A 12,500-nucleotide genomic window follows, 5' to 3' on the forward strand; every position below is an offset into this window, starting at 1 on the left:
CACACACACACACACACACACACCGACCCACCAGCACCAGCAACCACTACACCGCTTCCCCCATTCACAAAGAAAAGCCAGGAGCCCAGAGAGGGAGAGGGAATGAGAGAGAGGGACGCAGAAGTGAACAGTGAGAATGGACCAGAGCTGTGTGGAAGAGGGTATGGGAGGAGGAGGGGGGGGGGGCGGGGAGGTGAAAGAAATGTTGACAAACAAAGGTGCCGACGGAGGCTGGTGTTCGTTGGGCCATGTGAGCGTGGAGTTGTGCGTTTCGAAGGCTGTGTGTGGCGTGTTGAGTGTTGCAGAGTTTGAAACAAATGTGTGTGTGTGACGGAAAGGGGGAGGAGAGTGTGGAGGTGGAGGTGGAGGAGGGAGTGGAACAAAGGCCCTGGATGAGAAACCCTCTCTCGGAGGTTGCGTCGGCTCCCGGGACGCGTTGAGTCAACATGGCCTTGTTTCTTTCACAAGTCTGCATCTGTGACACAAAGTCAACCGACTGCAGAGGAGGCGGGAACACCGCACATGGTTTTATTTTCTCTCCCTTTAAGTAAATAGTGCTGTTCTTTCTGTTTCTAATTCTAAAACCAAGCCGGGGCGAAAAGAAACCACTTTAACCTTTGTGTAAACAAAGTAGTGGTGTGTGCGCCGAGGTGTGGGTGGGGGGGGAAGGGGGGTTTCCACTTGCCTGCCCAGAGAGACATATGCTTGTCAAATGAATGACCCCCCCACCCCCATCCCCCCACCTTCAACCCTTTCGGTCCACGATGGTCGGAAATTCAGTCTGCCAATTCAGTCCTCCTCCTCGCAGTCCAATTACCTGAACTAATAAATCTTTGAAATGAGAGAGTATTCCTTTTCATCCTAATGGACAGGAAGTCATTCATTAAAGCTACAGTCTGCCAGCGTCCTGACCACCTCACCGGTCCCGCCCTGACAGTCAGAACTGTAATCTTTTAGCGGTAATATCTCTTCAGGGTGGCCAGCGCAGTCGCTGCCCTTCTCTCCAGGCTACTGAAATATTAAAATCACATCTTATTCTTTGTCGAGCCCTGCGGCGCCACGCTGGGTCTCAGTGTAACCAGCGGGTCCAGCGCTGGCTGCCGTCCGATGGCGGTTTAGCAAAAAAATGAATTCATCCATTTTTTTCTTTAGGTGCTTAATCCGGCAGCTATTACACGTGTAATAAAGAATGGATGACTTTTAAACATTTATTTTAGTTTCATTTCTTTTTTTTTTGGTTTAAATGGATTTCTTTTTTTGTAATTGTATCTTTGAAGGATTTATTGAGATGAAAGTCCAGTCTTTTAAAAGCAGTATTAAAGTTAACAGTCCCTGGTCGCAGTCACCTATCACGGCTGTAACAGGCATTCTTAGCTTCTAGGCGTATGAATGTGTATAGAATGTGTGAATGTGTGTTCACAAATTAATAAATGTTAAAATTCTGTTTCAAGGTGGGATATTGTAACTCATAATTAATCTTTCCAACGCCATTTTCAATACTAAAAAATATTGTACGCAAAAATTATGGTTTGTCAGGAAGTCAATTATATTTAGAGACACAAGAACGTTTGGAATGTTTGATCAATTAAACTTCACAAATGTTAATTAACTTGGTAACTACATTAATTCTCACAACTTTTTGTAGTAAGTTTAAAACTTATCAACTTATGCAATGAAGACAATGTGCAGTAAAGAAAATTCAAAGGTAAATCAACAATTTTTTTTAGTTGATCTTTGCTTTTAGTTTTAATAGCACAAAGTTTAAGTATAGGTTTTTCCAGTGTATACAATTTCCCTTGCAAACTTTCTGTACTACAACAAAACCTTTTACGAAACTACAGTCAAAAACAAACGCGATCACAAATTTTCAGTCGTTAAGGCTAATAGAAACCCGAGCTGCAGTCACTAACCACAATTTTATAAACTTTAATTAATTAACAGTCGAGCTAGAGATATCATAAGAGAATAACCCAACCTAAGTTGTGATCCAAGTGGTAATAGCATGCCCATGAGAGTGCGTAGACATCAACAATTACACTTCAAACAGGGAGAAAAGTAAGGAATGAATAAGATTAATATTCACCACTGACCAAAACTTCTGTGCTGGAGACACTGCTGAAAGAGGCCACTTGCGCTTAAATCCTGAAGCATCACGTCTTAGTTAGAGCACAAAGAGCAAGTCTTGCCATCAGAGAGGTCAGAATGGAAAATAAATTAAAAACTTCAACAAAAAAAAGGAGTGCTGCTCAGACAAACAAAGTCTTCTTATTCTCTTCGCAGAGTCTGCGAGTGGAAAAAAGAAAATAAATCCGTCCTCTTTTTTTTTTCTTCCCCGGAAAGACAACAGGCTGATTTTACAGCTGCGGAAGATTTGAAGAGGTGTGTTAAGACAAGGCAAAGAGGGAGAGCGAGCGAGCGAGAGAGAGAGGGGGAAAGAAGAGAGAGAGAGAGAGAGAGAGAGAGAGAGAGAGCGAGAGAGAGAGAGAGAGAGAGAGAGGGAGAGAGATAGAGGACAAGCGCAAGCAGGAGAATTAGAGAGCAGGTGGGTGAGTGAGCGTGCGCGAGCGAGTGGCTCAGTGAGCGAGTGAGTGAGCGAGTGTGACAGAGAGTGTGTGTGTCTATGTGTGAGCGAGGGAGAGAGAGAGTGAGAGAGGGAGCGGGTTGGGGGTGGGGGAGGAGGAGGAGGTGGAGGTGACAGAGGCTGCGTGCGGGAGGAGCTCCACGTTAGCGCTGGCCGGCAGCGGAGGAGACAGTGAACGTCGGAGCAGAGTCTTCTCCTGGTAATTTGGGACGACACTCTCTGGGTGACCCCCCCCCCCCTCTGTCCTCCTTCTCTCCCCCTCCCCCCCCTCAGAGAGCTTCATCCCAGTCTCTAATGTATACATGACAAGCCAAGGCAGACAGTCCCCCACACACACACACACACATTCACACACTTTTCATCGGGCCCCAGCACTATCCTACACACCACGAATATATGCTTAACATAGCTTTTCCTCTGGTTCTTTCAAACTCTTAAGGATTCTTTCCATTTGCTGAAAGAAAATAGCCCTCTTCCGGTGTTCTCCAAGTGTTGGGGGTCCCCTCCCTATGACCCACCTTCTGCCAGCCAGGTCTCCTGCAGGCGCCTCAGGTCCTGGAAGAGCTCTGTGGACGCGACACAAAGCAAGGAGTCAGTCCTCCAGGAAGGGAGCAAGGAGGGGAGGGAGCGAGGAGGGGAGGAAGAGAGGAAAGGAGAAAGGTTAGGGTATCAGGGAGCTCGGAGCTTGTGTATGTGTTTGTGTTTGTGTTCGCGTGTGTGTACGCCTGTGTGTCTAATAACAGGTTCATTTGTTCCTCTCTCTCTTCTCTCTAGCTAACCACTGCCAGATAGACACAGAGAGAGAGAGAGAGAGAGAGAGAGAGAGAGAGAGAGAGAGAGAGAGAGAGAGAGAGAGAGAGAGAGAGAGAGAGAGAGAGAGAGAGAGAGAGAGAGAGAGAGAGAGGGGTTTCTTATATAGGCTACTGCATTGTAATTGAAATTTTGCACTTAGCAGTGGCGGTGACCACAAACCAATTGAATTTTTGCTAAATGTTTAGGACCCGTGAAATTAGCTTTCTCCCTGTGCTCTCTCTCTTCCTCTCTTTTCTTTCTTCTCTTTGTGCTTACCTTCACTGTCGACGGACAGGTCTGACTCCACAAATATTCTCATTCTGTCATTTGCTGCTGGACGCTCAGTGCATGATGTCTTCTTCTTCCTTTGTGTTTTCTGCAAAAAGATTGGCCAGAGACACAAATCAATTTCCTCCCCTGACCAGCACGTTGATTCGTGATGTAGAATGAACCCCACTAACACTCGATGACACACAGAATGAGCAGGGAAACGACTTCAATAACTCCTGCTCTCTATCCACATATAAACAGTGTAGGAGACTGAGACGCCTGGTGGGAGTTCTGCCGTGGACCGTGCAAACGCCATCATTAATTGACTTTTGTTCAGCAGACATCGGGTGTAATTTCACTGCAATGTTTCAGCGCAATCACTCACGTTTGAATTAAAGTAAGGCACTCGTTGGTCGTGGAATTCATCCATTCTGCTCTGCCGTAGTTTTATGCACCTTTCTTTTTTACAAAGTGGGGAGTGTGTGTCTCTCACTCTCTCTCTCTCTCCCGGGTTTCTGATCTGGAGTGGAGAGGAAAGGAAAGACACGACCGTTTTCGCGAGTTATACCTTTCAAAATGTTCAAACATTCACGTTATGTTTTCTTGGAGCGTTAAATTATATATGGGCATGAAAACCACTTGCATCCTCATTCCCGACGAACAAATCAACTTTTTTTTGTTCAATAAAAAAAGCACGCACTATAACCTAGAGTGAAAATAAATACACTCGTTAATATTAATCATTACAAACAGATGAGTTACACTGGTCTACTTACCTATATCACTTCCATCGTATGTTTTCGCTTACACGGGCTTGGAGCTTATTGCGCAGACAGACGGCGAGCGAGAGGCGCTGCCTGTGATTTGTTCTACCGAGTCCGGGTAGATGCCCGGTGCTCGCGACGCTCACTTTGGTCGGTGTTGCTTTCGCGCCGCTTGGCATCGCCTCCTGGGGCCTCCCATGGAAACGGACGCGCTCCGCTTCTCATTGGTTGTCAATTTCCCTCACTGGATCGGATTTCCAGCCGTCAATCATTCACGGGTCGTAAGCAAAAAGCAGGATAGGCCTATGCAAAAGTCAATTAGGATTCTGCAATTTAATACACACACAACATAGAAACTCATCGAGTTGGATTACTTTGGCAGTTGTTTCTCTGATTCAAAAGTAATCAACATTGATTAAAACAACAACAACAACAACAACTACAACAACTGCACACTTCACCTGTAATACATCCATACAATTCTCTCTTTCTCTTTCTCTGACACACACACACACACACACACACACACACACACACACACACACACACACACACACACACACACACACACACACACACACACACACACACACACACACACACACACACACACACACACACACAGAAATGAGGGCAAAATATAATAACCTAAAACACACCTGTTTCTCACACATAGCACCTGCAGTATAGTTTGTGGCCATGGTAACATGTTGCCTTGGAAGGGCTTCCGGAGGCACTGGCCGAAGAACCAAGCTCTCCTCTGGCCTGTAGAAGGTACATCGTTGAGCGTCTTCTCCCACTTGTGGTGGAGACTAACCTGTAAGTACAGCACCGGTCACCAGGCAACTGGGGATAGCTTTCACACTCACACACACACACACACACACACACACACACACACACACACACACACACACACACACACACACACACACACACACACACACACACACACACACACACACACACACACACACACACACACACACGCACACACACACACATATGCTCAATGACCTGACTTCTTGTTTTTAATGTTATCTGTCTGGAAAAACTGAGGAAAACAAAAATGAGCAGGTGTGATCGCTGTCAGCCATAGGCAGGTCTGTCTGTCTGTCAGTCTAACTGCCACGTCTCAAAGACATTGGAAATAAAAGAGTAGGAGGAAGTCTTTATTTCTAAGTTACATGGTTGAGTATTTTGTTGATTGGTGGCAATATTGACTCTTTAATTTCCCTTTTTTAGCATTGCTATACCCTATCAGAGTGACCTAAAGACCTGCCATGCACCTTTGCGGCCATCCTGGCTCCACATTATGTTGGTTCCACGCTAGCCGGGTGGGGGAAGTGAATACGGACTTCCACATTCAGTTCCCCCACCCATACCCTAGCCCGCGCTACCTTCCTGTGCGGTGGCGCTGGTGTAGAAGGAGCGTACTGTCCTACTGCGCGTCTATCCAGTGGTCCTTCCCACTGCCATCCGGGACCCTGACGGCGTCGGCCGGTGAAGTAAGGTATCATGTCCTTATAGGATTGACCCCCTCCCTCCCCTCATCCTATCCCCCCCCCCCCCCCCCCCCCCCACAATCCACCTCACCCACTCCTCACCCGGCCCCCGGCCCTCCAGCCCACACCTCATTCACCATCCATCCCCACCCCCTCCTCTCACCTCCCCTCATCTCACCTCCTCCACCACTCTCACACCCCCCCACCTCCCACTCCTCACCCACCACCGACCCCCCCCCGCCCCCGCTCTCCCCCAACCCCTCCTCACCCACTATACATCACCACCCCCTCCTCGCAAACTAACCCCCCCCCCGCCATTCCTCACCTCCTCCACCAGCCCTGCTCTCCCCCACTCCTCCTCACCCACCAACCACCCCTCTCCAGTCCTCCCCTCCGCTCCCGTCCTCACCACCTTTCACCCCCCTCCCCCTCCTCCCAGCCCTCCCCCTCCTCCCAGCCCCCCCCTCTTTGAGGAGTGCAGGGGAACCTAAGTGGAGTGCAGGTGTCAAGCCATCTGACACTGGACACCGGCTGCAGTCAGCCCAGTGCTTACCACTCCAACGCGGTCAGGGGCTACACACAGAGAGAGTAGTAATACTAATCAGAGAGGAGGGACATCAGTCTGTCTGGGCAGTAGGAACCACTCAAACTAGCTATAGGGTTACACACATTTTGGGTCGTCTCTTTAAAACATTTTGGGGATTCTGAGTTGATCTTTAATTATTATAGGATAAGAATACTAGTGCTACCAGGATATGAGCGCTTGTACTAGTATAAGTAATATAATGGGTATATAATAAATAAATTAATAACATACTTGGATACTTGCAATAGTATTAGAGTAAAGTATTACCTTCTCTGCCACTTGATTTAGTTTCAATGGTTGAATCGTCATACATTTGGTAGTTGAATTATAATTCTTTATAATTGGGATTTAGTTTAATTAATTCAGTTGAATTATAATTTAGTTAAATTATAATTAATTTGAATAGGAAATGGAAATAATTTAAATTGGAATTATATTGAATTGGAATTCAATTGAATTGAAATTTCGTTGACTTGGAATTTCGTTGAATCAGAATTCAGTTTATTGATCATATGCCTGAGAGAAGTCAGGAAACAATGACGGAACAAAACCGGGTCAAACCAACATATATTTATTTACTTTTTAAAACACTTCCAACGTAGGCAGAATAATTAGGACCTGGCCCCCAAGTACAGCACATCGTTATAATTTCTTCAGACAAGAGTAGCAACAGGCTTAAAAACAACGTTGTGTACAAAAATACAGCTTCACGGTAAGAAACACTCGAGCTCACAAGCTGAGGAACTGAGGCTGGAGAGACGTCCGCCTCGACAGGCACATGGCACTTGAAACAGTGAAAAACAATCAATCCAAACATTGTTCTTTAAACGCATGCAGGGATGCATTTCAGTTTTAAAAAAAGGCCCAATGTGTTGTGCCTTGTGGATGTGTGTTGTTTTGCTCCATGCGGAAAAAACTCAACATACATTGAAAACACTTGACTTCAGACGACATTTGAATTGGCGGGGCCCACTGGTGATAGAAGATCCTCATGTGAGGTGAAGGAGAAGCGGTTGGTGTGCAATAGTTCCCCTAATGCACTGAAACATGGAGTAATGTTGACATTGCCCATCACATTGCAACATTTGTGTCTAGTTGTTATTGTTTTTCGACAAAACTTTCATTAACTCATTGGATTGATTAGTAGTTGGAGTAGTAGACATAATTTCATGGTTGTACACACACAACTTCTTCAATCTGGGATTTCTCACTTGGATAATATTGATTTGTTTTTAGGATTCACTCCCTGTAAACTCATATGTCAATAACTATCTTGTACTCTGTCTTTAAAGGGCTAATGTATGCTTGTATACCCGACAGACTGTAAGCACTCAATGGTAGACATTGGGACAAATCAATGACCAAGAGGGGGGAAGGGGAGGTCGCAAAAGGCTACGCTTAGGACCTGAACCAGGTCCCTTTTTCAATGCAGCCATCACTTTTGTTTAAAAGGAGTTGAAGGTAGTGTGCATAATTAGAGAACACATGATGCATTATTATTGAGTGCTTAAAGCTAGGGCAGGCAATTTGGAGAAACCAGGCCCATGCACAATGACTGCAAGGGCAAAGTTCACTCAGTAGGAGGTAGGTAAGTAGACAAAATGGTTGGATGGGCTTATCTGCAACGGCTGCAATTATCAATGTTTTACCAATGTTAGGGTTGGAGCGGACATGATGTCAAGCACCTCTACCCTTTTGGTTAGAAAAGTGTGTCTTCTAGCGAAATATTTTTGAGGAATAAGTGATGGCTTCAGTCAAAAAAGGGACTAAGTGCAGCTGTAAGGATGCCGCTCAGTAAAATAATTTAATATTTTTTGCGTCATTTTAACTTTTAGCAACTTGAAATAAAAATATACCTGAGTGCCAGTTTATTAAAACATAGGACCCAATATAAAAAAATGTCCATCAACTGAATATTTGATGTGATATGGATATACCTTCTGGTAAAGGCATTGCTAAAAATTCTGGCAATAACCTTTTTGACAAATCTCTATTCATATCTATTCATTTTCCACAGGGTTCAATAACAGATCTCGCCCTGCCATGCAACAGAAATTGTGCATACAACTGCTAGCGAACATATACATCTTTCGTGCAAAAAAATAGACGATGGCATGCTTTTTAAAAACTTTTCAGTAAACAGTCAATAATCCTCTGGAATATTTCCCTTGATGTTGTCCAAAAGTCTCACAAAATATAACATGTCCGCCTCAATCTGTATAACATGTCTCTGACCTGCGTGGCAAATACCAGGCCCTTCACACGGAGCAAGTAGCAACTGGAGATATGTCTACTCAATCTACTCATTTGTAGCGAGAGGTGAAATCCATCAAAAAACATTGAAAATAAAGATATACATATATATATATATATACCAACTGTATATATATTGTTAAACTGTACCCCTTCCCAAAGCGTATTCGTAGACTGCACATGTTAAAGCAAAGAAAATAAAAAGGGTGACAGAGAGATCTCCTCCAAGTTGTGATGTGGCGACCCACACGCCACCGCCTCTTCCGCTACACCTCACCTCCAACCGGTGACTGCCTCACAACAGAGGCAGGGTGTCCGGCTGTAGCTCGCGTACGCCCTCAATAAATACCCATACGGTCCCCATCCTTCCGTGGCCTTGTATCCGAGTTGTGGTGGATTCACTGTGGATGACACAGCCTTTCTGAGCGCTGTTACTTCAGAGCTAGCTGGGGCTAGCTAACATTTTGACCGGCGTTTCAGAGCCTTGCCCGAGACAATCTCCCATCAGTCTTTGCTCTCGCTGCGTGTCCTCCTGATGATAGAGGAGAAAAAGCCGGTGCCCTGCGGTGTGCCCATCAACATGGGCGCCTTGTTCTTGTGGTCAATTTGAATCTGGAGGAGCGGAGAGAGAGAGAGAGAGAGAGAGAGAGAGAGAGAGAGAGAGAGAGAGAGAGAGAGAGAGAGAGAGAGAGAGAGAGAGAGCATTAGTTACTGTGAGGTGGTAATATAGCTGAAGGGTACATGGGCGCCTAGTTCTGTGAGAGAGGACAGAGAGAGGACATGTCCTGTAGTTACTGTTGGGTGACGTTACAACGATTTCCACCATGGGACTAGTCTTGATATAGTTCAAGAGGGAAGACATATTTGCTGTTGTGTTTTGGTTTGAGTAGAATCCTTGCTACAACAGATTACATATTTAGTATATGTTAGGTCTTATTTTTGAGGATATTTTAAAATGCATTGAGAAGGCAAAGCTGTCTTCCAGAACTACGTAACTATAAGCGCTCAGATCTCTGTTTTCAATACTGTTCAATATTTAGTTTTTTATCAGCACAACAATCCAGTAAATAGGCTGGAAATAGTATGGAAATAATAATACATGATTGAAATAATAACATAATTCATATTCTATCATTTTAGTAAGGAACATGCTATGTTAGCATGTTATTTTTGTTTCTATATTAAACAGTGAGGAGATGTAAATCACAGGGTTATAAAGAAGACATGTTTGCCATCCCAGTCTTTCTGTTTAAGGTTAGCATTTGAGATCAATTGAATAGAAGACATCCACCATTAAATCTTTGCTATTATGCACCCTTACTTAATTATGCAGAGCATGAAGGGGATGATTGGTGGCCAGAAAAAAATGTTTTCATTTGCAGTCGAGGGACTCTTTGCCTTCAAAAGGTAATCGCTGGTGCAACACACTTGATCCCTGAATCAGCACCAATTATCATCCTGTACGGACTGCATGATGCTTTAGAAAAGGAAAAGAAAAGTATACATCTGTTGTTCAGACCTAACAACCTCTTTTAAAGATTGTTTGAAATAGGTAGGGAACAGAACAGAAAGAAAGATAATTCTCTGCGTTCCCCTTTAATGTCTCCAAGCACAATAAGCATCGCAACAAAAACGTTTTACATGCAGGAAAAGTTCATTTTATTTGGGAAAGAACAATATAAAAGAGAGAACATCATGTTTAGTGGTAATGTGTTCTGGAGCAATGTACCAGAATGACTTACGATAGAGGAACATCGTAACTCAACACTATGCCATTTCTCCTTGATGCTGCCTTTTCCTGGAAGCTCTTTCAGACCTAGTTAACTGTCGAAAGCCTCCAACAACAGATGGCCTTAATGGTGTCAAATGTGTTATGCATGCAAGGGAATGTAAAGTGCATCGTTGTTGTTGTTAATAATTAGTTAGATTACACCCCCCGTGCATTCGCCTCTGTTGTTTTTCTAAGGGCCTTTGTCGGATTGGCTGATTCAAATTCTGCGGCAACACACGTGAATAACTCGCCATGGAAATCATCTTAACAAACACAATTATGTATTGCCAGATCCCAAAGTTGGTCGTCGGTCATGTTCCTGCCAGCGCATTGGAGTACAAGAGCACTCGGCAGAATACTCCTTTTGTCATGCATCCCATTCTCTCACGTTGCGGGAGCGAGCGCTATGCAAATCAGGGCCGCACTCCATCCACCAGGCCGTCACAGGGCTGGCATTGTAATTAAAACCAAACAGATCAACACAAATCGAGGAGTTTCTTGGGATAAAATATGAACACATTCGAACAAACAGCCACTTGTGGAAGCAGATGCTCAAAGACACACAAGGTAGGAAGATGTGAGCGCGGTGTCGAGTGTCTCAGGTGGATTACTGAGCAGAACCGGGATGCAACACGGTGTTAACTCAAAAGATGGAGCGAGGACATGGAGACAGAGCCAGAGAGGTGTGGCGAGATGTGGCTCCTTCACTGTTTAGGATCAGGCATTTTAGAACAGAATTTGGATTTGGATTAGTCAAAAGAAGATTTTAAAATAGATAAAGTAAGCAGGCCTCAAAAACAATCCATAACGATTTGTATTGCTTGTTTGCGTCCACCAGAATCCACCAGTGATATATTAGCTGTCTAGCACAGACTCTCCTACTGCTTTGCTCCTTATGATGTTAGTCTAACGTCACGACTCCCTGAATATCTGCAGTCTGGTTGTCGTCTATGGTGTGGCAGAATACATGTTGCGTGTTCGATGCCTTACCGTGCAGGCGGCTTGCATCCAAGGCTCTCCATCGATCTGCATTGGGAGAGACTTTGTGGTCCTGTTGATTACAAACAAGACACAAATGAGGGTTATGAAGTGGATCTTTAATATTGGAATATCGCAAGAACTAATGACTCTTCTATTCTATTTATAGAGTCAAAAGTAGATGTTATCTGTGATATGAAGTCAACCTGGATGGCCGGCTCCTTGTGTGGATGTGGTTTGGAAGAAGGAATTAGTTGGGTTGCAGAATTGCAAAGTGATATAATAGTTTATTGTAAATCATTTTGTTTGTTTGTTTTCTTTTTGCGTCAGGCATCAGATGTGTGCGGTCAGACAGGGGTCAGGGGTCAGAGGTGAGGCAGACCTAATGGTTACAGAGGAGCACTGGGCCAGACGTCTCCCAGCACTCTTCAGACCGGTGTAGATCTGACCCATCTCCATGGCTCCCTCCAGCCCCACCACCTCCAGGAGCTGGTCCGAGATGTCTGGAAGGAAACACAAGAACCGATGGATGATATCAAGTCACTATAGACCGGGGTTCCAGCTGTGTTTCAAAGGGCTTCTGAGGCCCAATATTTACGACAGCCTCTGATTGTAAGCCTTGTGAAGGGCAAGGAAAATGTACCCCATCCCAATGAAGGAAAGAGTAGGAACACAGATCCTTTCTCTCAGAGATGGTTAGAAGGGCAATAGGTGCCAAGCGGACACTGGGCAGACATGTAATGATCTCAAATCCCTCTCTTAACAGTAGCCCCAGTTAAACAAGGTGATAACAAACTCAACTGGGTAAACCAATGTTTAACTTTGGCAAAAGTACATAGCAAACTTTGGCAAAAATGTAATAAATAAATCAAGGTATTCACTTATTAGGAGAGAAGAAAAACAACATATGCTCAATCATTAAATTCTCAAAATGTTAACTTTGCTTAGCATCACGAGTGCCAATTTGAATTTGAATTAAAAGTGGGAGCAGGTAGAAGAA

At 44.5% G+C, this 12,500-nt stretch overlaps 2 protein-coding genes across 6 annotated transcripts in view; both read right to left on the minus strand.

The window, feature by feature from the left end:
* The window catches only part of etv1 (ETS variant transcription factor 1), a 23,279-nt gene extending 18,730 nt beyond the window's left edge, over positions 1–4,549 (minus strand). Inside the window, exons 1-4 of one of the 4 annotated variants that reach the window (XM_030371143.1) lie at positions 4,420–4,549; positions 4,029–4,163; positions 3,650–3,749; positions 3,100–3,147 (exon numbers count right to left, since the gene is read on the minus strand). In XM_030371143.1, coding sequence (XP_030227003.1) covers positions 3,100–3,147; positions 3,650–3,749; positions 4,029–4,073 — 193 coding nt within the window. In that variant the 5' untranslated portion in view covers positions 4,074–4,163; positions 4,420–4,549. Of the gene's footprint in view, positions 1–2,090; positions 3,148–3,649; positions 3,750–4,028; positions 4,164–4,419 lie in introns of those variants that run through there. The other 3 variants (XM_030371144.1, XM_030371146.1, XM_030371145.1) reach the window with 3 other exon arrangements.
* Positions 4,550–7,053: 2,504 nt separating this feature from the next.
* dgkb (diacylglycerol kinase, beta) overlaps positions 7,054–12,500 on the minus strand; it is a 53,410-nt gene continuing 47,963 nt past the window's right edge. For both annotated transcript variants that reach the window (XM_030371142.1, XM_030371141.1), the window contains 3 exons: positions 11,883–12,003; positions 11,513–11,573; positions 7,054–9,363 (listed from right to left, as the gene is read on the minus strand). In XM_030371142.1, coding sequence (XP_030227002.1) covers positions 9,256–9,363; positions 11,513–11,573; positions 11,883–12,003 — 290 coding nt within the window. In that variant the 3' untranslated portion in view covers positions 7,054–9,255. The remainder of the gene's footprint in view (positions 9,364–11,512; positions 11,574–11,882; positions 12,004–12,500) is intronic.

The sequence above is a fragment of the Gadus morhua genome, chromosome 11 (assembly GCF_902167405.1).
Source record: "Gadus morhua chromosome 11, gadMor3.0, whole genome shotgun sequence".
In the NCBI taxonomy this organism is placed as follows: Eukaryota; Metazoa; Chordata; class Actinopteri; order Gadiformes; family Gadidae; genus Gadus; species Gadus morhua.